Source organism: Oryctolagus cuniculus, chromosome 7, assembly GCF_964237555.1.
Source record: "Oryctolagus cuniculus chromosome 7, mOryCun1.1, whole genome shotgun sequence".
In the NCBI taxonomy this organism is placed as follows: Eukaryota; Metazoa; Chordata; class Mammalia; order Lagomorpha; family Leporidae; genus Oryctolagus; species Oryctolagus cuniculus.
The window spans coordinates 9,771,515-9,797,896 of record NC_091438.1 but is presented as its reverse complement, the minus strand read 5'-3'; the positions used below and the strand labels follow the sequence as shown (position 1 = coordinate 9,797,896).

General features: G+C 45.7%; 1 protein-coding gene and 1 long non-coding RNA gene across 5 annotated transcripts in view; both read right to left on the bottom strand.

The window, feature by feature from the left end:
* Positions 1 to 319: 319 nt before the first annotated feature.
* Positions 320 to 11,120, bottom strand: LOC127493704 (uncharacterized). The gene is made up of 4 exons (XR_011390273.1): positions 9,961 to 11,120; positions 7,196 to 7,259; positions 6,160 to 6,306; positions 320 to 1,116 (listed from the first exon to the last, which is right to left on the bottom strand). It is a non-coding gene; the product is annotated as an uncharacterized lncRNA (long non-coding RNA).
* A 5,473-nt stretch (positions 11,121 to 16,593) lies between these two features.
* Positions 16,594 to 26,382, bottom strand: part of NCAPG2 (non-SMC condensin II complex subunit G2) — a 71,093-nt gene continuing 61,304 nt past the window's right edge. For 3 of the 4 annotated variants that reach the window (XM_051857033.2, XM_051857035.2, XM_051857034.2), the window contains one exon: positions 16,594 to 16,979. In XM_051857033.2, coding sequence (XP_051712993.2) covers positions 16,928 to 16,979 — 52 coding nt within the window. In that variant the 3' untranslated portion in view covers positions 16,594 to 16,927. The remainder of the gene's footprint in view (positions 16,980 to 26,382) is intronic. The other variant, XR_007923740.2, reaches the window with a different exon arrangement.

Sequence of the window (26,382 nt, the reverse complement as noted above, 5' to 3'; positions counted from 1 at the left end):
GAGCTCTTTCCTGGTTGGACTTTGCACTCAGACATGGACCGGCCGTTCCCTGTGTCGCCGTCACCCAGGCACCTGCTGTCAAAACTCAGCGCTTCCCCTGGCCTTTCCTGCCAAAAACACCACATCTAGCTTCTTAAAAGTCATGGTTGTCAAAACAAAGACCCTCCTGAACCAACAAGAAACCACATATCTGGCCAGACAGGGGTGGGGGGCGGCGAGGGGAGAGCACCCAGGCTGCTCCAGTACATGGAGACAGATGGAGGCATCCAGACAGGACAGACCTTGTGGGCAGCTGTGGGGGTCAGGCTGGCGTGAGGCATGCTGGGCATCGGAAGTAGCACCATGGATGGAGTTCTAATTAGCCCTGAGCCGCTGCTGTGGGCCGAGCCCTCGGGCCAGTGGGGTGGTGAGACACAGGCCAGGTCTCTGCTGCACGACGTCCCTTTCATAGAACAGGACTGACCTCTGAGGCAGCGCATACAGCCAGAGCTCCTGCTCTCCTGTGAATGAGGCTCAGGTCCGGCGGGCACACACTCCATGCTGAAAGTCAATGTCAAGTTCCTAGTCTATGGGGCAAGTCAAGGAGGGGACACTGCAGGAGCACGGGGCAGTGAAAGACCAGTGGGTGTGAGGAGAAAGAGGGGGGAGACAAGGGCACGTGGTCCCCAAGGCGCCAGGTGGAGGAGGGTGGGCTGTGCCGGGGTTGGTTACGGGCACAGGTGGTCTCAGAGCTGATCGGCAGCAATGGATCAGCCCAGGGTGGTGGGAGCAGTGCCAGAGGCTTCACCATGGACCACGCACTGTGGGGCCCTGGCCGCCTACTGCTCCCAAGCGGTGTGGCTGCTCGAGAACCTTCCTCCAGCTTACAGATCAAAATTCGCTGCAAGCCTCCCATCGTTCATGGGGACAGTACTGGCTTACCATGTCATGCAGCTCTGCCCAACGCAGACACCCTCCTCCTCCATCCCAGCACTGCTGGTGGCTTGGACAGAACTGCCACGGGCTTCCAAGTGGCTCAGGGACCCCTGGAGGTACCCACGACACGCGGGTTCATGAGGTTGTCAGGATGTCCGCGACTGTCCTCACACGTCGTCTGCCTCTTTCACTGGCTGACACCTGCACAGATGGTGGAGACACAGCAGTGAGAAACCCCACTGGGGCCTCAGCAGGGAGTCCCAGGTATCGAGCCCCTCACGGTCTCACACTCATGGGCAATAAAAGACCAGTTTCCTTTAAGAAAGTCCTTGAGGAAGGAATAAAACGGTTAATATTTTTTAAAGCTTGACCCTCGAGACTGTCTTTTTGGCCATCTAAAATGGGACAAATGCACAAAGTGCCCCTGCTGCTACTGCAGTCAGGAGTCTCTCCGGGAAAAGCCCTGTGCTTGCGGTGCAGTTCAAGGTGAACCTGTCACTTCTCTTCCTGGAACACTCACCCCGTTTGCAAGGACGGCTGGGAGGCAGTCTGGCTGTTCAGACAGCATTTCAGGCAGACCTCTCCTCTAATCAACAAGTCCTTCAGCTCAGGAGTAACTGACAGTACTTCTTGCTAAGATAAAATTGAACTCTCGAGCAAAAACTGGAACTTTGGAAAGCAAGTATCAAACGGTGTGAGATTGGTGATATTAAATGTAATTTTTAAATGTTGGATAACTAAATGTGCTGCCATTTAGAAGATCTGCATGACTCAAAGAATCAATACTTTCCAATGAACAAGGCATAAGGTTACAAACCACGCATAGCCAAGACGCATCCAGCATGCAAACACACCCGTGGATCGTGGTGTAACAAACACTCCAGTCGTGGGGTTTCACAGTCCACATGGCAAACAACTGTAAGCAACCCCACTGTCAACGTCTAGTGCAGTATCAAAGACTGACCACAATTATCTAACAGGCATCCATTCTCCAACCATGCATCTGTGTGATGCAGAATTTTCTTTATAAAATTCAACCAAAATGATGCAGCTCTGAACAGAAACAAATGGGAGAATTCAGTTGTCTTAAGAAATTTGTAGGGCTGGCATTATGTTGCAAAGGGTTAAGCAACATTCTGTGATGCCAACATCCCATATCGGCGCCACTTCCGATCCAGCTCCCTGCTAATGCACCTGGGAAAGCAGTGGAAGATGGCCCAAGGGCTTGGGCCTCTGCCATCCATGTGGGAGACCCAGATGGAGTTCCTGACTCCTGACTTCAGCCTGACCCAGTCCCAACTATTACAGCCATTTGCGGAGTGAGTCGGTACATGGAAGATCTCCTCTGTCTCTCCCTCTCTCTGTAATTCTGCCTTTCAAATAAATAAATCTTTAAAAATAGGTAAACCACAGAAAAAAATTTCTCAGTATCTTCAATATTTTTTAAAAAAATGTAATATACAAACTTTAATAAAGGTAATAGGCAAGCCTATTATATTATATATAAGGCAAGCACTTATACTAAGAGAAGAACTGGGGACTGGCACTGTGGCTTAGCCAGTAAAGCTACCTGCAGTGCAGGCATACCATATGGGCACTGGTTTGAGACTCAGCTGCTCCACTTCCGTTCTAGCTCTCTGCTGTGGCCTGGGAAAGCAGTGGAAGATGGCTCAAGTCCTTGGGCCCCTGCACCCACGTGGGAGACCCAGAAGAAGCTCCCAGCTCCTGGCCTCAGATTGGCCCAACTCTGGCTGTTGTGGCCATTTGGGGAGTGAACCAGCGGAGGAACACCTCTCGCTTGCTCTCTCTGCGTAACTCTGCCTTTCAAATAAATAAATTTATCTGAAAGAGGGAGGGAGAGAGAGAGAGAGAGAGAGAGGGAGAGAGAGAGAACACTGCCTAGAGGACATTTTATCTTAAACCCCTTAGAGTAACTACGGGCAGCTGCCTTTAACTGAGTTCTGCTGCTGTGAAAAATACAGCTCGTGCAGGTATGGATGCGTGATCTGCATATTTTCCAAGTATTCACTGAAAGCTACTTTACACATTAAATGTGGGCAGATATATTTCACTTTTGTGGCTCTTTTGGAAGAGGTCATCTGAAGAGAAGACTACGTGGCTCTGGCTCACGACTCAAGTAGTGGATTCACCCTGGACCTGGTGGACACCAAGTCTCCTGCCTTCCTCCTCAGACATCAGGAGGGTTTGGGGTGCTTGTCTGGGGAGTTTTCTGGGTAACAGATCTGCTTGCAGGCCATCCTGCCCATGCGCAGTGGGCAGGAAGACTGGAGCACGCAGAGCAGGTGCGGCAACCTCATGTCCACCTCTGGCCAGGCAACGACTCGGCTGAGACCAACCAGGGTCCTCGACAGTTTTAAACACATAAAGGCGTACGTGACACTAATTCTTGTGTCAACTTGGCTAGGTCACAGGAGGCCCAGATAGCTGGTGACACTATTTCGGGGTGTGCCCGGGAGGGTGTTTCCACAACAGAACAGCACCTGAACTGCTGGATTCAGTGCAGCGGGCTGCCCTCTCCGGTGTGGGGCGCAGCCTCCAATCCTCTGAGGGCCTGCCTGGAACCAACAGGAGGCAGCATGGATTCACCTGCCCGCCCGCTGAGCTGCACCGCCCATTTTCTCCATCTGTGGACTGGAACGACACCACCAGTTCTCTGGCTTCTCAGGCCTTCAGGCTCATCCTGAAACTACACCACACAGGTCAGGGGCCTTCTCAGCCTCCAGGACCACTTAAGCCAGCTCCTCGCCTCTCTCTCCCTCTCTCTCTCTCTCTCTCTCTCTCTCTCGCAGGTCAGGGGCCTTCTCAGCCTCCAGGACCACTTAAGCCAGCTCCTCGCCTCTCTCTCCCTCTCTCTCTCTCTCTCTCTCTCGCAGGTCAGGGGCCTTCTCAGCCTCCAGGACCACTTAAGCCAGCTCCTCGCCCCTCTCTCTCTCTCTCTCTCCCTCTCTCTCACACACACACACACACACACACACACACACAGATGGTCCTTGACTCAAGAATTCAACTTGGAATTTTTCAACTCTACAAAGGGACAAAAGCAGCAGACGTTCAGTAGAGGCTGCACTGTGAGTTCTGATCGCTTCCCTGGCTGGCAGTGTGGCGCGATCCTCTCGCAACGCTGAGCAGCCACAGCGGGGAAACTCAGTTCTCACGAGGGTAAACGACAGATACCTTACAGTGGACTGTGGTGCTAAGCTATATGTTCTGTATGTGTATTAAACGCACTGTGACTTAGGACATTTTCAAGTTACTATTGGTTCATCAGGACATACTCCCCCATGAGGGAACTTAAAAAAGCTCACGGGAAAATGAAATTAAAATATGTTAATTTTGGAGCAAATTTTTTTTTAAATCCATGCAGTTTTCTGATGTGTATTTTCTTTTTATTTATTTATTTTTATTTTTATTTTTTTATTTTTGACAGGCAGAGTGGACAGTGAGAGAGAGAGAGACAGAGAGAAAGGTCTTCCTTTTGCCGTTGGTTCACCCTCCAATGGCCGCCACGCTGCGGCTGGCGCACTGCTCTGATCCGATGGCAGGAGCCAGGTGCTTCTCCTGGTCTCCCATGGGGTGCAGGGCCCAAGCACTTGGGCCATCCTCCACTGCACTCCCGGGCCACAGCAGAGAGCTGGCCTGGAAGAGGGGCAACCGGGACAGAATCTGGCGCCCCGACCGGGACTAGAACTCGGTGTGCTGGCGCCGCAAGGCAGAGGATTAGCCTATTGAGCCACAGCACTGGCTGTGATGTGTATTTTCTGTGAACTTTGTGAAAACTCCTATTTGAATGCATCTACAAAAACATCCTACTGGCTCTTCTGGGAAATGCTAACAAAGCATGCAGGACCAAAACTTTTGAGAAATTATTGCTTCATGAAAACTAAATTACTGTTTGTCCTAAATATGTATCATTTCTTTTTTTTCCCCAAAGATCTCAGCCATCATTGCCAGGTTCCTTCCATTTATTTATTTATTTATTTGAGAGGCAGAGGTACAGATGGAGAGAGGGAGAGACAGAGAGAGAGAGGTCTTCCACCTGCTGGTTCACTCCTCAAATGGCCACAACAGCCGAAGCTGGGCCTATCTGAAGCCAGGAACCAGGAGTTTCTTCCAGGTCTCCCATGCAGGTGCAGGGGCCCAGGGACTTGGACCATTTTCTACTGCTTTCCCAGGCCATAGCAGAGAGCTGGATCAGAAGAGGAGCAACTGGGACACGAACCGGCACCCATATGGGATGCCAGTGCTGCAGGTGGAGACTTAGCCCACTATGCCACAGCGCTGGCCCCAGTTGGTACCATTTCAATCCATTCGCTTTACAGAATAAGAAACAAGCCTAGAGCAGTTGTGAAGGCAGGCCAAAGTGAGCCAGACAGCTGTAATAGGAAACAAACTCTCCACACAGGCACTGCCCATCTGCCCTGAGCTACTTCCAATGGCTGGCTTTCATAAACGTGGTGAGGTCCTGGGGCCTGCCCACAGGAGAAGGGCTGAGTTGCAGCCTTCCCTCTCATGCGCTGTAGCACCAACAAACAGCTTGACAGCATGTCGGTTCTCTTCAGCCTCAAGTTCAGAGAACAGAAAGGCTGAGGTTACGAGCCCGGGCTTCAACCTGGCGGATGCCAACCTACACCTGCCTTGGGCAGGAAGACGTGGTCCCGAGCACCAGCTCTGCCAGCCACGCCGTTGCATCCCCGGCTTTGCCATCACACAGACACCATTAGAGTGCTGCGTCAGGATACAATTTAAAGTAGATCCAAGGAGCTTTTAACAAGCCAAAGGGTCCCTGGTAGACAGGAAGCCGCTATGTGTAAGTCAAAGAACACCATGTTCTCTCTATAAAAAATGTGCCGTAGTTCCAGGGAAAACCATTCATTCCAGTTCTGGCTCAAAAGTTCCTTTTCTCACCACTTTGCATGAACGAGCACATGGGATTTGGTAACAGAATACAGCTTTGCCACCACCGCCTCAGCCACTTCGTGCTAGGAAGTGCCGGCTGACATTCCACACAAACACAGCTGGGGGCGGAAGGCAGAGGCAGTCCTGGGTGTTGACGTCATCTCAGACATGTGGGCGGGACGAGGCGCACACCACTCACTCTCCTACCCTGCCTGAAATGTCAGCTACACAGGAACCCCACATGTGTTTATGAGACGACCCCACGCTTTGCATCACTGTAGCTCAATCCCATTTTACAAGCAGCAGCAAAGCTGTGCTGGTTCTTACCCACGTCGGTGGAGTGGAGAGCCGAATGACGGATGCTGGCTGTCAGCTTGGTTGAGGCTTTCAGGAAACCCAGGCATTAACCAAGTGTCTTCTAGAGCACACAGCAGATATAAGTCACCTAAAATCTAAGAACCTGAGGATATTTCCCTTTGGGGAAAAAAAAATCCCATGATACAGTTACAGAACGTATTTATTTTGCCTTACCACTTTCAGTTTTACCATCACGCGTGACACTACAGAATTAGCTAAATCCATTCTTCAGGGCTGGATTCTCTACAGAAAAACTCTCTTCCGGGAAGAAGCTTGTGTGGAAGTATATTACGGAATCAAATTAGCGAAGGGTACGTGTGATGCTATCCAACAAGGTAGCAAAGATATCTTTGCCGTGTTGTGGAATCTCGAAAGGATACACGCACGTAATAAAATCTCCAGTTTAAATTGTGCCGTTTTATCTACAATACACACATGTCCAACTGTGAAATCCTCTCACGTTACTCTCATTCCTGACTGAGGGAACACCATCATCGCAGGGACTCTCACACAACAGGCTTCTTGCCAACAGTGGGGCCCCTGACATCCCAAGGTATCCATGCACTGGACAGCGAGAACCTTCTCAGGACGCAGCTAACTGGGCGAAGCCACCCCACCACATCCTCCAAACTTACTTGTCCCATTCCCAGTTAGAAGAACACAGCTTGGAAAGCGTATACTCAAGTCACAGGGTCTGGGACTGATCTCTGTCAACTGCCATGGAACTGATTCGAGTAAGCTGGTTCAGCCCTCCACGTAGGGGCAGGAAATGGAGCCGCTGCCTCCCCAGCCCTGCCCCATTCAAACTGGGGTGTTCACACCAGGACTGCTCTTCCCTCTAAGTTCTGAAGTGGGCTGTGGAGTCACTGGACGTGTTCTTCCCTCCTGAATCACGAACATGGATGGAGTTTGTGTTGGCTTTCAGCACAGAAAAAAAGTCCCTTCAGATTCAGATTAAAGATAAATATATAGACACTTCCCTCTATACCTGAATACAGACACTTACCTCTGTTATCCCAAAAGCCCGGTGAGACGGGAACGAAGTAATTTTCTTTAAAGGCATAGGGTACCTGTATTTTAAAAGGTGAGAGTCAGAAAGAAGAGTTTCTGTGTTCATATACCTACAGACAGCCAATTCCTAAGCTGACAGTGGGGACAGCGATTTGTACCACAAAGACAAGTACCTGATCTCTCGCGCCAAGTCCCCCAAGGACAAGACTTGGCAGCGCCAGCTACTCTGCACATGGCAGTGAAGTTGGGGAGAAAAATCAGTGAGTCTGTTTAAGAAGCGGTTTGACTCGCTCATAATGAAATGCAAATTGAGACGATACTCGGATGCCACGTCTCACCTATTGGACTGGCAGAAATCCAGCATTTCGATGATATATTCTGTTGGCAAAGCTGAGGGGAAACGGGCACTCGAAGATTGCTGATGGGGAGGCAGAATGCTGCAACCTCTCGAGACAGGAATTAGGCAATTAAGCAAAATCACAAACCCATTTACGCCTTCATCACAATCTCTCTTTTAGGAATCTATCCTAATTACATACCAGCAAGAGCATAAAAAGAAATATGCACAGGACTGTTTAGCACAGTACTGCTGTAAAGGCAAAACTGAACACAGCCTTAGCAAGGGGCTGGCAGGGCATATGCACGAGGGAGCCCTAGCCACTGTGGGAGAGGGGGAACGAGGAGCTCCGCTCTGTTTTTAGAAGTGGCTTCTGGAATACATTGAGCTAAAAACAAAAGAAAAAAGGTCAAGGGTGTCTAGTACGTAGCCATTAACCTAAGAAAAGGGAAATTAATGTGACACATCGTTTCCTTCTTTTTCAATAGAATAAGCCTACAGAATTTTCAATAGAATTTTTTAAGTTATTACTTATTTTGGAAATGAGGAATTATGTATTTTTTGAACATATATTTCTTTAAAATTCAATTTTGGCACTATATAAATATAATTCCCGGGCCGGCGCTATGGCGCAGCGGGTTAATGCTCTGGCCTGAAGCACCAGCATGTGCTCCACTTCCAATCCAGCTCCCTGCTATGGCCTGGGAAAGCAGTAGAAGATGGAGAAGATGGCCCAGGTGCTTGGGCCCCTGCACCCACGTGGGAGACCCAGAAGAAGCTCCTGGCTCCTGGCTTTGGATCGGCACAGCTCCGGCCATTGTGGCCATCTGGGGAGTGGATGAAAGACCAATCTCTCTGTCTCTACCTCTCTCTGTGTAACTCTGACTTTCAAATAAATAATTCCAGAAATACAGAGATTTTAAAAACAATGCCTACTCATCAGTGCTAAAATTAAACAAATGTATCTGATTATGTGTCCAATTAGGGGAAACGTATTCATAGAGAGAGAACTTTGTACTCCTCTAATAGAATACAAAAGGTCACAAGAACTACAACAAAATCCTAAGCTGTTTTCAAGGATCACATTGACGGTGGTACTTCTTGAAATGTGGATCTAAGAGCACTGTGACCCTACTGTTGGTTGAAGCAAATGAGTGCCCACAATGGAGTCGCTGAGAACTCAGACTTTTGGCTTGGTTCCAAGGATATACAGACACAAGACCAATGAGCTGAAGCCCAAATCCTGAAGTCCTGCATCTGAATCGGAATGAGCAGTATGAACTCATGCTTGCCCTTTACAAAAATACATCGCTATATAAAACAATGATCAGTGACCAAACTCATCAGCAGTGACACCCCTAGGAGCCAGACTCTGCTCTCCAAACTACCGTTCTTCACTCCAACAAAACCTGAGTCCTTGGGAAAATGGCTGATTGCAGAGGAAGTGCAGGAACCACCTAACACGTCAGCGAGCCAGGGAGTTAGCCGAGCACCGCAGTCAGGCAGCACCCAGGACGCGGCTGGACCCGCCCAGCAGCCAGGCAGTGTGGCACCAGTACGGAGCATCACCACATCAGGCTGAAACACATCACAGGGCACTATTTTCATAAACTCTGATTAGCTGTTTTTAGAAGATGGTCGTTATTTTGAGGACTGGTACACAACAAGGGAAATCTGGTAATTTTTCCCCCTTTCTTATTCAATCTATGTAACAAAATAATAAAATAAAATAATCTAGCTGATAAAAGAGAAAGGAATTTAAGAATTAAAAGCATTACTTGTACAAACCCTTTATGAATGTAGGTAAGTACCATCCATAGCTAATGACATCTCAAAAAGAGAGGCAATCAGACAGCACATGTATCCTGAGGGGAGCAGCCGTGCCCTCTAGAAGGAACCTTGTTAAACACAGATAAACCTGAATTGAATCACATCCTAACAGAAACATCCTATGAAAAGAGCCAGCTACAACGACAGGGAAACCAGCAACAGCAGTGCGACAGCTGTGGCGTCAGCACTCCTGCCACTCCACAGGACAGACAGAGCAGTGCACAAAACACTCACAAGATGGCGGGCGACCCATGAGACAGGACACTTAACACAGGCCTCCTGCAGATCCAGCCCGGGCAGGCCAAGGGTAAGGACGTGCTTTATCTATATATCTATCTATCGTTTTATTTTTATATAAATATATATTTTGTATATGTTTTACATATATATATAAAACCTGAGATACACGTTACTGCACCATTTTCATCATAATTCCCTATTAATAAAATTAAACATCTCATCCACAGAACTGTTTTAGGTGCAATGATGATTATCACGTGATATCCGCACCTTGCTTCAAAATAACCCAGGGGATGGGATTGGATATGGAGAAGTTTTTTAAAAAATCTGACATGCAATTAGTGAATACTCACCCACAATAAAAATCCAAAAGGAAGTAAGAAGCAGACAGAGCCTGGGATCCCCATGCACACTCTGGTAGACAACTGTTATGTTCAGGGGTATATGAGCTGGGGCTCCCTGAAAACACAGTAAACAGTGACACTGTTGAGTGCAAAGCTCACATCTTTTTTCTTCAAGTTTCTTAAGAGAAGACAGTAAAACAACACCATCATAAATGAGATGAGAAATTATTTACAAACTAGATTCTATCCCCAAATTAGCAAGCAAGTATGGTAATAGTTTTCCAACACTAAAGATATCCCCAAATCAACTCTGCATGCAACCTTGATATAAAATTTGTGGTGTCCATCATCTATCCAAAAATATATTCAAGGGGCTGGCATTGTAGCATAGCCGCTTAAGCCACTGCCCATGATGCCAGCATTCCATATGGGCACCAGTTCATGTCCCAGCTTCTTTATTTCTGATCCAGCTCCCTGCTAATACGCCTGGGAAAGCAAAAGATGGGTCAAGTGTTTGGGCCCCTGTGCCCACTTGGGAGACCTGGATGATGCTCCTGACTTCAGCCTGGCCCAGCCCTGGCCACTGCAGCCATTTGGGGAGTGAACAAATGGAAGATATCTCTCTCCAACTCTGCCTTTCAAATAAACAATTTTTAAAAATCTAATCAAATTTTTAAAATAATGACGATATTACTAGGACGACAGAAGAAAATATGACCACTAGCCAGCAGAAAACACAAAATAGTAGGGGGGGGAATGGAGAATTGAAGAAGCAACAAGAAAATATCAAGGGGCCGGCACTGTGGTATAGCAAGTAAAGCCACTGCCTATAGCGCTGGCATCCCATATGGGTGCTGGTACAAGTCCTGGCTGCTCCACTTCCGACCCAGCTCTCTGCTGTGACCTGGGAAAGCAGCAGAAGATGGCCCAGGTCCTTGGGCCTCTGCATCCACGTGGGAGACCTGGAGGAAGCCCCAGGTTCCTGGCCTCAGATCAGTGCAGCTCTGGCTGTTGCAGCAATTTGGGGAGTGAACCAGCAGATAGAAGACCTCTCTCTCTCTCTCTCACTCTCTCTCTCTCTCTCTCTGCCCCTCTTCTCTCTGTGTAACTCTGACTTTCAAATACATAAATAAATCTTTAAAAAGAAAAAAAAGAAAATATCAAGCAGGCTAATGTGTACTTGGAGAGAAGTAGGGAACAGGAAATTATTGAAGAAATAATGGCTGAAATTTCTTCAAATCTGAATAAAACCAAAAAGCACCACGTTTAAGAATTCCAGTGAAACTCAAGCAGAACATGAACAAAACCACACCCAAACGCACCCAATGAAATTGCTGAAAACTAATGACAAAGGGGTCGTGAAAGCAGCCAGACATATCAAAACAGGAATGACCAGAGTCAAAATAAACAAACGTAAAATCCTAAAGGAAAAATACCAACCTAGAATTCCACGTCTAGAAAAAAAAAATCATTCAAAAATGAAGGCAAATTATTCTTTCAGATAATAAAAAACTCTGAGAAAATTCCCAAACAGCAGATAAAGAGCTCTTTAGGAAAAAGGAAAATTATGACACAGAAATTTGAACCAAAAAAAAAAAAAAAAAAAACTACAAGAAATTGAAAATTTTCCAGGACAGGCATTTGGCATAGTAGTTAAAAGATGCTGTTTGGATACTTGCAACCATACTGGAGTGCCTATCTGTCTACCTGCCTTTCAAATAAATAAAATAAAATTTTAAAAGAGAAAAAAGAGGCCTTGCCTGGGCCTTTTCCCTTAAGACACAATTTCCCCTCATTTTTAAATCCTTCAAAATGTTAACTAACAGTTTAAAACAACAACAAAGAGTACAAGTTAGTGGTGGGGTTAAACATAAGTACAGGTAAAATGTTTACCACAATGGAGGAGAAATGGAGTCATTTCATGAATGGAGCTATTCATAAATGGTTCCGATACTTCTTGAAGGTAGATGATACATTAGTTAATAAATGTATAAAAAACACTTGACAAAATTTAACACCTATTCATCTTTTAGAAAAATAGGTTTACAATGAGACTTCCTCATCCTAAAAGGTATCTACAATCTACAGTTAGAACTACAATCATTGTGAAAACCTGAATGTTTGCTGTTTAGATCAGGAGCAAAGCAAGAGTGTCTGTTCTTAGCATTTGCAGTCTGTGTTCTACTGGAAGTCCCAGCCAGCACAACAGAGCGCAACAAGCAACAAAGGCATCCAGATGGGAAACAAAGTAAAAGGGTGCTTATTTCTAGACAATCCAAAGGGGAAAATGCCAGACCAGCTACCACAACTCTCAAATAAGTTCAAAAAGGTAGGATACAAAGTCCAGACAGAGCAAGAAAGTTTCTGTGTTCTAGGAAGAACAGGTAGAAATGAAGCCTTTAAAATTCTACAATCTACAACTGTTTCACAAAATATAACATGTGTAGGCATAAATTTAATAAAACATATGGGAGGCCTATTATGAAAATGACAAAATATCAAGAGAAATTTGTATGAACAAATAGAACATGGTCATGGATCAGAAAACTCAATACTGTTAAGGTATCAAGTTTTCTCCAAATTGATCTGTATATTCAATCCCATCCCAATCAAAACTGAACATTTTTTGTTTCTGTAGAAATTGACAAATTGATTCTATAATGTATATGAAAATGGAAAAGGAGCTAGACTAGCCAAAAGATTTTTAAAAGAACAAAGTCGAGGACCTGCAATTCATGATTTCAAGACAAAACAAACAGCTATAATGAGAAGACATGTGGAGGGGGGAGGGGGACAATGAGTGCTGTGGTACAGCAATTTAAGCTGCTGCTTAAACACCCACACCCCCAGGAGTGCTGCCTTGATTCCTGGTTCTTCCACCTTTTTCCCCTCCAAAGATGGATGGATAATTAATCTATTTGATGAAAGGAAGAGCAACAGAGAAAGGCAGAGAGAGAGCGAGCAAGCGAGCGAGCGAGCGAGACATCTGCTTGTGCAGGCCAAAGTTAGAAGCCCGGAATTCCATCCTGGTCTCCCACATGAGTGGCAAGTGCCAAACCACTTGGGCCATCATCCACTGTCTTCCCAGGCACATTAGCAGGAAGCTGGATTGGAAGTGGAACGCTCAGAACTCAAAACTACCAGTCCAACATGGGATGCAACAGTTCTAAGCAGTGGCTTAACCTATGGTGTTAACCTATCTGCTACCGTGTCTGAAAAGGCAGCAATGATGGTCCCAGCACCTAGGTTCCTGTTATCCACACAGGAGACCCAGACAGAGTTCCTGGCTCCTGGCTTTGGCCTGCCCAAGCCCAGGGTGTTGTGGACACTTGTGGAGCGCACAAGATGGACAATCTGTTTCTCCCTGTCACCTTGCCTTTCAAATAAATAATCTTTAAAAAGAAGAGTACCCAAAAAAAAAAAAAAAAAAAAAAAACAAACAAACACAGCCCGTCTGAATGTACTGGTGGTGGACAAACATCAGTGGCACAGACTCCAGAAACAAGACCACATCTGAAGAACAGCATTCTGACAAAAGTGCAAGATAAACCCAGGACAAAGGGGAGTTTTCACTACATAGTGGGATAATCATGTTGGCGGGAGAGGGGAAAGGATGGACAAAAATAGCGTGAATTCTCATTTCCTATCCCTCCATATCCAAAATTCAGTTGAAATGGGTCATTCACCTGATCACAAGAGCTAAAGCGGCCAAAGCCATGACATTTCTGTAACAGGGCTTCTCACCAGGCCACGGATATTGGGGCTGGAATACTTTGCTGCAGCAGGCTGCTCGACGCATTGTAAAGATGGTACCCAACAACCCAAGTCCTCACAACAATGACAGCTATGACACTGCCAAACTAAGGGGCAGAGCTGTTCCCAGTCGCCTGCTGGTCTACACGAGGGAGCAGAGCCAGGACTGTGTCAGGTAGCTCATTAATAAAACTATAAGCATTTTGGTCTAATGGTACAAGGATTCTTGTAAATATGTAAGACAAAATAAAACATGTACTTACACAGAACAGAACACGAGCATGTTTTTTTTACACACTTTTTATAGGACACAGAAAGCACAAACTATGAAAGTATAAATCGGGGGTTGGGCATTTGCTTGGGATGCACACATCCCACATTGGAGTTCCTAGCTTCCAAGACTCCGTTCCACTCCTAATTCCAGCCTCCTGCTAGTGCATACCCTGGGAGGCAGCAGATGATGGCTCAAGTTAATTGGGTCCCTGCCACCCACATAGGAGGCCCAGAGTTGAGTTACCGATTCTTAGCTCCTGGCTTTGGCCCTGCCCAGCCCCAACTGTTACAGGCATTTGGGGAGTGAACTAGCAGATGAGAAATCTTTCGAATAAATTAAATAAATAAAATTTAAGTATAAACAGATAACTAGGGCTTCTGCTAAAATCTGCTCTTTGAAAGACCATTCACTAGGCTAATCCTCCGCCTTTGGTGCTGGCACCCAGGGTTCTAGTCCCGGTTGCTCCTCTTCCAGTCCAGCTCTATGCTGTGGCCCAGAAAGGCAGTGGAGGATGGCCCAAGTGCTTGGGCCCTGCACCCGCATGGGAGACCAGGAAGAAGCACCTGGCTCCTGGTTTCAAATCAGTGCAGCGCCAGCCATAGCAGCCATTTGGGTAGTGAACCAACGGAAGGAAGACCTTTCTCTCTGTCTCTCTCACTGTCTAACACTGCCTGTCCAAAAAAAAAAAAAAAGCCATTTAAAACAAGGCAAGCCACAACCATACTGTAACACCTAAACATAAAAAAAGTACTTGAGTTGAGAACATACAAACCACTTAGAACTCAGTAAGACAAACAGGGCAATAGTACAGTAAAAATCAGAGGAGAGGCCAAAGCTGTTTTTTCACCAATGTAGATATACAAACAGTCAAGTGTCAGGGCAATGCAAACTAAAGCCAATGAGTTACCAAGAGAACACACACTACCTGAAACACTAGAAACAGCTATTTGGGGGGGGATATGAAGGAGTGCAGGGGGATATACAATGGTTTGAGAGCTGGTTAAGTGTGCAGGTGACATATCACCCAGCAGTTCCTCTCCAAGAAACTGACCTGATGAAACATGGCCGCACAGACTTGTACAACTTTATTTCTAACAGCCCAACAAGCATCAACAAGTGAACAAGAATCCGACTTGTGCTGAGTGAGTCCGGGGAAGGGGCCCAGCAGCATCAAGTTCTAGCAATCCTCAGGTAATTCTGAAGTCGTCTACTTGAGAACCACTGATCTGGACAAACAGGATAATTTAAATTATCATTATTAAATTTCCTTTGGCTGAGCAGAATCGGAGTATCTTTCTGTTCAGCGGCTCTCTCCACTTTAAGTCTCGGTGAGTGACAAAGGATATCTTTCATTGCAGAAAATCTGCAAAATGTTGGATATTTGCCCTCCCAGCTACGCAACCTGGGTTCTGCCAGGCACTCTGAGGAGTTCACAGACAGCTCGCATCTCTCCCTCAGTACGGGGTGTCAGTGACTCTGGTGTGCGGAGTGGGGATGCTGCAGGCAAGTCTCGGGGACACGTATGCTAGAGTATCAAGTGCCTGCAGGCCACCACAGGCTAGTCATCTGCAGACCAGCTGTGATGTATGGCTTTGAACTCAGTTTCAAGCTCAGTTTCCTAGTTCTCCTGAAGCTACTAGGGTTTTAAACAATATAGGACTATAGCAAGCTCCACCATTCTCACAACATGGCAGCAGAAACACCGTCCATCCCAATCTCATTCCAGGCAGAACGAGGACAAAAGTCACGTTATGAGGAAGTCCTAGGATACTTTCACTGTCACCTTCCGGGAAGGATACCCGGCACACAGCTTCAAGCCTGGCTGGGCTTTGGTGGGCAAGTACCCGCTCACAAAATCAGATATCTCTATGGAAAAGGAGCATGAGTAATGGCAGGCGGGGGACGCAGATCACCAGCAATCTTACCCTCACTCAACTGTCACTCTTAAATTAGCAAAATCCTTTGCAACAAATGATTCTGATTTACCATTACTTATCTAATTATTTTCAGTGTCCATGTCATTCACCAAAATAAAACATGATTCAGTCAGCAATGATACCTATGAAGTTGTATTTCCAAAATTAGGTGGATTAACCCATAGCATGAATCCAACCCTACCTCCCATTTCTCAGATTCCCTGGAAAACCTTACCGTAAATGCTCGTAACTGTGGTGAGTTTTGCACCTTTTCAGATGAATATAGGTACTGAAACACCGGCACTTCTTTGGGCTCCAAACAGAATAAGCTGAAATCTAAGCAGCACTGGTTTCCAATTTGCTACAAGGTGTTCTGCCAGGGCCACGAGGGGACCCTCCGGGGATCAGCACTATGAGCACGGGGCTCTGAGACAACTGGCATCCACGGAGCAGGCAAGGCAAGGCCGGGACAACAGCAGCACCTCTGGTCCCATGCCAGCTCCCAGAAAGAAGAGATGGAATAAAGGCAGTCCACTTCCAGGCTGATTTCTACAGAACGTGGTGTCTCTGTGTTTGCACACACCTGGGGACCTTGCCTGAGGGCCAGGTAAACCTAATGGCAGGGTCACCCAGACATCAGCCTTGCTCCCAAGGGACAGCTTGTATCAGCAGTAATTCTGAATAAAGTACACAAATATGTCTTGTCTTGTCACTGCTTTATTACTCAAAGATTACACACAATATGACATATATAAAAGTCATCTTTAAAACAACCATGTTTGCTACAAAACTGGTTTTGTTTTCCTTTGCACCATGGATTCTGTACCACGGATAACCCGGAAACCTTTATATTAAATAGATTATTTATGTAGGCACTGGGCAAAAATTTAAGAACTTCTGAGTTTTCAACTCACCCCTACCCCCAAGAAGTCTCACCCTTATTAACATTAAAAACACTAAGAAAATACACATGTATTCAACTTTCTGTGAGTCTTTTCTCCCGGTTTTTACATATCCAAAGATGCTGGCTTAGTTATGAATTCAAAAGTTCTCCCAAAGTTCTAGTGGACGATTCATAGAGAAATCTGAAACACAAAGAAAGTACTCAGTTAGCTATGGAAGAAGTGATCAAATTATCTAAGGGTACATTTTAAAAAATTCAATTTAAAAAACGGCTTGAAACCAGATCCACTTAAAAATGCAGTGTTCACTAGTTGTGAGAACCCCACCGTGACGCAGCACACGCACAGTGAGCCCCCAAAACGGCCCCATCCAAGCACTACCACTTGACTGCGTGTGCCCTCTTGGCCGTGGGGGGTGCTGCCGAATGCTTTCATTAATCAAAACTACCCTCAGTAATGAGGACCCAAATCACTGACCAGGTCTACAGCAGCCTAAGAAACTCTTCAGTATACCAGAAAACAAGGTAAATGACCCTTCCCTCCCACCAAATGCTGTTGAGACGTTCACCTGTCAACAACAACCTCAGACCTTTAGAAGCTCTCGCTCTCCCGCCCCCTCCCCCTGTGCCCCAACATCACTTCCCCAGGTTGAGACTCTTGGGCCCTCCCACTGCTGCTCTGCCCACCCAGGACAAAGGCAGGTGAGATCACTTAGTACTTTTCTTCCTGGAGCATTACTCTCGCTTCCTTTGCAGTTTGTCTATTGCATGTCAAAAGTCACTACTGGACAGTATTAAACACACTCACGTAGCATATCACTGTTCTTGTAGACCTAAATATACACATATTACAAAGTGCATATATCACTATCGTTTTTTGTTTTATGTCTATAAACTCCTAGATGGTTCCAACATATGCTTGTTTGGAGTCTATTCCCAAGCACTGTCCTCAGAGGTATGTGGAGAAGCTAATCTGTGAATTCCTCCTCAACATGAATATCTTTTCATCCTAAATGATATCTTAGCTAGATTTAAAAACCCATACAGATGGGGCTGGCACTGTGGCACAACAGGTAAACAGTAGCCTGCAGTGCTGGCATCCCATATGGGCACTGGTTCGAGTCCTGGATGCTGTACTTCTGATCCAGCTCTCTGCTATGGCCTGGGAAAATAGAAGATGGACCAAGTCCTTGGGACCCTGCACCGGCATGGGAGACCTGGAGGAAGCTCTAGCCATTGTGGCCATTTGGGGAGTGAACCAGAGGATGGAAGATCTCTCTGCTTCTACCTCTCTGTAACTCTGCCTTTCAACTGAATAAATAAATCTTATTTAAAAAAAAAAAAAAAAAAAAACACACACACACACAGTCTCAAGATCTGGGTGGGGAACCTTTTTTTCTGCCAAGGGCCATTTGGATATTTATAACAGCATTCACGGGCCGACAAAATTATCAACTTAAAAATTAGCCTGCTACAGACCTATTGAACTTTGAGTCCTTCCTGTGTTTGCTTTGACAGGGCCACACCAAATTACTTTTCTGGCCGCATACAGCCTGTGGACCAGACGTTCCCCACCTCTGCTCTAGATGCTCTTTTATTATCTCCCTGTGTCCAGTGCTGCAAACGAGAAGACTCAGTTCAACCTCACCTTGCACTTTGGAAACTGAGCTCTGCCCCACCTAACATCAATGCAGCTCATGTATGCCATTCAGAACTCTCTAGTAGTCACATTAACAGATAAAAATGAACAGGTAAATTTACCTTAATATACTTTATTTAACCCAGTACATCCAAAATAAGTCAAGTAATAATTAATATAAAAATTGTATTGACATATATTCAGTTCACTCAGTGGACACTGCACTGGTCCACAACAATCTAGAAAAATTTTAAGATTTTTCAACTATCTCTGGAACTCAGAATTTTTAAAAGAGATTTATTTATTTGAAAGGCAGAGTTACAGGGTGTTGGGGAGGCAGTGAGATGCAGAGAGAGAGAGATGCCAAAGCCAGGAGTTTCATCCAGGACCCCCAGGTAGGTGGCAGGGGCCGAAGTTTTTAGGCCATCTTTAGCTGCTTTTCACAGGCTGTTAGCAGAGAGCCGGATTGAAGTAGAACAGCCAGGATAAAGACTGGTGCTCACAGCTTATTACACTGCCACAACCACAGCTCCAGGAACTCGGCAAGTTTACCCAAAATTATTTAGGTTTTTTTTCCCTCCCTTCACCAATTCCACACACAATTTAGTGACAGAAAAACAGTTACTTATTTGTTGAATTACAGCTTCCTTCTGACCCATGATTTCTCATGATTTGTCTTCAGCAATGTTAGTTCCGTGTTCTGAGAAATCCCCCAACTTGTCCTTGTGGACATGTGGCATCTGATTCCCAGCAGAGACCATCTCTCAGTGCGTCTGTCACAGCTTCAGCTCTGACAGTCCTTCTGGGGCTGCCCTGGACTCTCGTGCAAGGACTCTGCTAACTCCTAGCCGCCCGCGTGCCCAATAACACTGTTCTTGGATTCCTCTCCAACTGCTGGCTAGCCTGCATGTGGTGACGTGGGTCCACACAGGCCAGATGTGAAGAGGACAGGGTGGCAGCACAGGGTGTGAAGCCCCTCAGCAGGCGGCACCTCACCTTCCAGAGAGGCCAGGGCCAGCCCTACAGTCCTTTCAGCTCTCCTAAGCTCAGCAACAGAAGAAAATATACATGTCGATCCCTCCCCTCACTGGGGAGGCCAAATCCTTCAGGAGAGCCAATCTCTCTGATTCCCTGGACCTACTGCCTCAGGGTTTCACGCCTGGTCCCAGAGCCCACAAGGGAGGAGAGCACTCTGTCCACAACCCAGGCTGTGCCCATCTGTCAGTCCAGTAACTGGCTTGGCAACCACAGCTGAGACACAGAGACAGCAGGACACTAAATCACCAACCCTCTAGAATCTAAAATTAATTCCTAACTACTTAAAAAAAATTCCCTCTTTAAGTGAGCATGAATTCAAAAGGGGCTGGCACTGTAGCACCAGTTTGAGTCCTGGCTGCTCCACTTCTGATCCAGCTAACTGCTAATGTGCCTGGGAAAGCAGTAGCAGATGGCCCAAGTGCTTGGGCCCCTGCCCCCACATGACACTCAGAAGAAGCTCCTGGCTCCATATTGGCTCAGCTCTGGCCATTGCGGGCACCTGGGGAGCAAACCAGCAGATGGAAGATCTCTCTTTCTCTGCCTCTGCCTCTCTGTAACTCTGCCTTTCAAATAAATAAGATTTATTTTATTTTTTTTTTTTTTAAGTTACAGAGAGAGGTAGATACAGAGAGGGACAGAAGGGTCTTCCATCTGATGGTTCACTCTTCAAATGGCTGCAACGGCCAGAGCTGAGCCTAAACAAAGCAAGGAGCCTGGAGCTTCCTCCAAATCTCCTACGTGGGTGCAGGGGCCCAACGACTTGGACCATCTTTCACTGCTTTCTCAGGCACATTAGCAGAGAGCTGGATTGGAAGTGGAGCAGCCAGGACTTGAACAGGTGCCCATATGGGATGCCAGCAATGTAGGCAGTGGCTTTACCGGCTATGCCACAGCACCAGCCCCAGTAAAATAAAATAAATCAAAAAAAAAAAAAAAAGACTTAAGAAAGAAATGTTAGGTTATCTTGGCAAGAATATACATTAAGTAGATATAAACTGTTGACCTGCGTCTAGACCAGCAACAGCAGTAACTAGCATGCTTCTCCTTTGCTGGAGAAGCTAACAAGGAAGGGTGGTGCAGCACTTGCCAACCCTCAGACTCGAGGGCGGGCAGATTACACCCAGACCGCTCCAGGTCTCCGGACGATGCCAACGCCAGAAAAGCACTCTGCTTTCCCTCAAACTCATTCTGCTACAACCCAAAGAGAGGGGTGCATACACTGTGTAAATCAGAGAAATAAGGACTGAAGTCAAAATGAACAAAACATAGAATCTGAGAAGGAAGGGATGGGAGCAAAACCTTAGGCAAAAAAACAAAACACAACACAAAATCCTCCCTGGGCCAAGGTTTTCCTCATACAGTAAGCAGACCTTTCCCTCATAGCTCTAACGTGTGTAAGCACACGGAAACATGACGGCACCTGGCTGCCTCAGTCTAGAGCCTAGAAATCCACAAAAACACAGAGGAGAAACCTCCTCCATCTTCTCTCCCACTGTCTGATTATGGCAACAGCTGGACAGGGTCCAGTGGGACCACAACCATAAGAAAGGAAGAGAACACCAAGGTTCTGAGAAAAACAGTGATACAAAATGTAGATACTCATTCCAGTTTAATTTACTCAGTTTTTAAATATCAACACCAAGTTGATTATAAAACCATGCTATTAAATAAGCTATAAAAGGCATCCAACTCCAAATTCATTTAAAAATACTATTAAAATTAGAAAAAAGCCGAATAAAATAAGGTGATATTCATTTATCAATATGAGACAAAAAAAGAGGCCAGCCACGTCCTCAGGGAGCACTCCTTTTGTTCAAAGTCTCATATCAATGTTGATGATTGCCTTATAAAACTGAAAGTTGGCTGTATATAGGTATAATCAATAGTGGCAAGTAATTTGCTAATATGATTACAGTTTATTTATTCAGTGGAGAAAATTCATAAGGTAATACAAATCTTAAAATAAATGGATAATGGGCTGGTGCTGTGGCTCACTTGGCTAATCCTCCGCCTGCGGCGCCGGAATCCCATATGGGCCCCGGATTCTGTCCCGTTTGCCCCTCTTCCAGTCCAGATCTCTGCTATGGCTCGGGAAGGCAGTGGAGGATGGCCCAAGTGCTTGGGCACCTGCACCCGCATGGGAGACCAGGAAGAAGCACCTGGCTCCTGGCTTCAGATCGGCATAGCTCCGGCCGTAGTGGCCATTTGGGGAGTGAACCAGCAGAAGGAAGACCTTTCTCTCTGTCTCTCCCTCTCACTATCTGTAACTCTACCTGTCAAATAAATACATTAAAAAAATAAATAAATAAATAAATGGATACTTCCGTAACATCAATTACAAATGTACTGCTATCACCATACTACTTATGAAAGTATTAAGTATAACATACTTGACACCGAAACGCACCGGTGCACTGGCAAATTTGTGTCTCTCCTGAGAAAATATGTCCAATTTGCAATTTGCAATACAAGGTGAGGTAATTAAAGAGCAAAGAGAAGCAATTTTCATCCAGTACCCACCAGATCAGTCAACAAAATACTATTCCTACTGGAGAGAAACCTAGATTAGTTAAGAAAATGTTTGCTTCTAAATTAAGGCCCCACTGCCTCAAATATAATTGGAGCAAGAGGTTTCCCAGTCCTAAAAGTTGTTTACTTGCCTTAGTATCTCTAGTCCAACATGAAATCAATAATATTTAAAAATACAGTCTTAAATCTTAATTGTTTATCTTCCATTAGATTGATTTTCTTTTGTTTCATCAATTTTTCAGATTGATTTTTTTGTGGACACTGGTTTCTCAGCAGATTACTTCTTGCATATTTAAGTAAGAGGTCAGTATTGCACAGTCCCTGACTATTTCCTAAGATGTCATCTTCTTATAGGAAAGAACCTTTGCTTCCATCTGTGTATCAGCTTGGTGGAAAAGATGGCATAGAGCTACGGACCACAGGGAAACAACATTACATCTCCTGTTTTTAAATCACTTTAGTGTCCTTTTTGTTTCCACAGACTGAGGTTTTACTTTCTCAGGCCTTTCTTCTCTCAGTGTAACAAACACAACTCAAGTATTTAACGTGAAACTATGTACAAGCGTAAATGAAGGACATTCCTAATAGGCAGTAAAATGGTCCTCTTCCCGTGCATCTTCAAACAGTACACACCATGCTTTACTAAAAAGAGCCATCCTTGCCAATGGTGCTTCTAACAAAGAAACACTATAATATGTTTGCACTTATGTTTCTGTGAAAATAATTTGACATTTGCATAGTTTGTAATTCTGATCACTTTTAAAATTTTTACACCTGGTACACCCATTTACATTGCCCTGCATTTTCTGAAACGCACAAATACCCCTCTGCCATCTCCAAATCAGATCACTGACCCAGAAACAAGTTTATTAAACTGATTATGAACCCAATTTCAACCCTTGGTTTAGTGCCTAAGGTCCTGCTGGTGGAGTTTTGCAGGGACACTGGAGGAGGAGACCCTAACAGCACCCCGGTCTAAACCCCATCAGCCCCTGACCTGACTCCAGCAAGAGAGATGCCCAGTAAGTCCCAGAGGCCCTTGGAGATGCCTCCATCTAGGGAACCAGGTCTCGGTCACAGCCCTGGGAGGACTCTTTCCTGGAGCGCCTGACCTCACGCAGGGTGGGGGCTGCTCTATCTGCCACTCTGCATTCCTTAAGGTCCTCCCCTACCGCTAGCCACTAATTTAATCATCCAATCTCTGGTTAAGAATTCTTCACATTGAACTTTCCCTGTCCAAATCACTATGTAGTGCCTGCCTCAAACACACTCACCAAAAGAAAGCTGGTACAATTAATTCACTCATACCTGATAAATGGACTTTACAGTCACTTAAAACAAAGAGCAGCTATATTACTTTATTTTACAGAAAGACAACAATCCTCAATATGTATGCGGCTAACAACAGAGGACTCAACTATATGAGGCAAGAAATGATAGAACGGTAAGGAGAATTAGACAAATATACCATCATACTGTAAGCATCAACACCCTCTATCAGAAACGGAGAGATCCGGCTGCAGAAAATCAGGAAGGATGTAGCTAAACTCAATAATATTACCAGTCAACCGCTGAAAACCGGACACCTAGAGGCTGCATTATTCAGCAATTAGAGAATATACAGATTCTTTAAAGCTCACAAAGAATATTTATCAAAATAAACCAAATTCTGGATTATAAAAGTTTAAAAGAACAGAAATCATACAATGTCTGCTCTCAGACCATAAAATTAGACTAAAAATTAAATAGAGTAGATGGAAAAATCTCTAAATACTTGGAGAGATCAAACAGCACTTCTAAATGACTCAAATAAAAGAAATATTAAAAAGTTGGAACAACATGAAAATGACTGGACAGCTTACTAAAAATTTGTGGGGGCCGGTGGTGTGGCATAGCGGGTAAAGCCACTGCCTGCAGTGCTGGCATCCCATGGGGTGCCGGTTTGAGTCCTGGCTACTCCACTTCCGCTCCAGCTCTCTGCTATGGCCTGGGAAAGCAGAAAATGGCCCAAGTCCTTGGGCCCTTGCACCCTTGTTGGATACCCAGAAAAACTCCTGGCTCCTGGCTTTGGATCAGTGCAGCTCCAGCCATTGCAGCCATCTGGAGAGTGAACCAGTGGATGGAAGCCCTCTCTCTCTCTCCCCCACCTCTGCCTCTCTGTAACTCTACCTTGCAAATAAGGAGACAAATCTTAAAAAAAAAAAAGGGGGGGGGGGGATGAAGTGAAAGCAATGCTTAGAAACTCACAGCATTGAATGCATATACTAGAGAAGAAAAAGATGTAAAAATAAATCAACTAAACTTCTAACTTAGTAAATAAGAAGTGCAAATTAAATCCAAAATAGAAGAGAAATAATAAAAATTCTGGCAGAAATTAAAACAGTTGAAAACAGGAACTCAATAGAAAAAAATTTAACAAAATTAAAAGCTTTTTTTGGAAGATATCAATAACATCAATAAGCTTCCATTCAGGCTAATTAAGAAAAAGAGAGACAGAATTACTAGTCAGAAATAAAGGTGGGAGTTGGGGGGAGTGGGTGTTTGGCTGGCAACTAAGAAGCCAGTTAGGATACCATGACCTGGTTTTGATGCTCAACTGTGGTTCCCCGTTCCAGCTTTCTGATAATGTGGACCCAACCCTGGGAAGGCAGTGGTGATAATGGCTCAAGTAACTGGGTCCCAGATACCCACGTGGGCGACGGGAAGATCTGGATTGAGTTCCCAGCTCCTGGCTTTGGCCCAGCTCAGCTCCATCTGATGCAACCACTTGGGAAGTGAACCACTGAACCAGTGGATAGCATCTCTCTCTCCCCCATATATATGTTTCTGCCTCTCAACTTTTTTTTTAAAAAGAAAGAGAGGACATCACTACAGATATTAAACATTTTTAAATGCTTATTTATTTCTTTGTTTCCATCTACTTGAAAGGCAGAGCTACAGAGAGAGAGAGAAACTCCCCAAATATTCACAGAAACCACTGTTGGACTGGGCTGAAGCCAGGAGCCCAGAACTTCATCTGGTTCTCCACATGGGTAGCAGGAACCCAATTACTGGGTCACAATCCACTGCCTCCCAGGATACATTAGCAGGAAGCCAGATAAGAAGTGGAGCAGCGGCTAGTGCCGCGGCTCAATAGGCTAATCCTCCGCCTGCAGCGCTGGCACACTGGGTTCTAGTCCCGGTTGGGGCGCCAGATTCTGTCCTGGTTGCCCCTCTTCCAGGCCAGCTCTCTGCTGTGGCCCCAGAAGGCAGTGGAGGATGGCCCAAGTGCTTGGGCTCTGCACCCCATGGGAGACCAGGAGGGGCACCTGGCTCCTGCCTTCGGATCAGCGCAGTGCACCGGCCACAGCAGCCACTGGGGGGTGAACCAACGGAAAAGGAAGACCTTTCTCTCTGTCTCTCTCTCACTGTCCACTCTGCCTGTCAAAAAAAAAAAAGAAAAAAAAAAACAGAGAGAGAAAAGAAAAAAAGTGAAAAAAGTGGAGCAGCAGGGCTAGCAGTATGCTGAAGCCAGTTAAGCCACTGACCGCACCAGCGCCCCACCACAGAGTACCAATTCAAGTCCTAGCTGCTCCACTTTCAAATCAGCTTCCTGCTAATATGCCTGGGAAGGCAACAGAAGATGGCCCAAGTATTTGGGCTTCTGCCATTCACATGAGAGACCTGGATGGAGTTCTAGGCCCTGGCTTCTGCCAGTTGCAGATATTTTGGAAGTCATCCTCGGTATGGAAGATCATTTTCTCTGTCTCTCCCTCTGTTGCTCTGCCTTCCAAATAAATAAACAAATATATATATATACTTATATATATATATTTCATTTCAATATATATATGTTTATTTATATATATATATTATACATTATATATATATCAAACACACACACACACTGAACTGGCACTCTGACATGGAATTGGGTATCCCAAGCATCAACTTAACTCACAGCATCACAGCACCTGCTCAAAACAAAACAATCAAAAATACACACACATATACACACAAACAAATTTCTTTTTTTTTTTTTTTTTTTCAAGTTTCCATACTTTATTTCACGGTGATTCACAAAGACATATATGGGGGTGTTAGTAACATGACACCATGCGGCCCCCACCACCCCTGCCCCGCCCCCCTTCTCCCACCTTGCTCCCAAGACCACTGGACTGGGGATCTAGGGCAGGGGCAGGGGACGGGACTCTGCAGCCAGTGCTGCCACCTTGCCACAGCCCCTGGTAATCCTGCCACAAGGACAACCGTCCCTCAGCTGCTCCAGGTGTCAATCAAAACCAACCCACAGCCACCACGGCTGGTGGTCAGGCCGAGGTCCCTCAAAGGATGCTAGCCGGCCCGGGGTTCTCATCCCCACTCCCTTCAGGGCTCCCGAGTG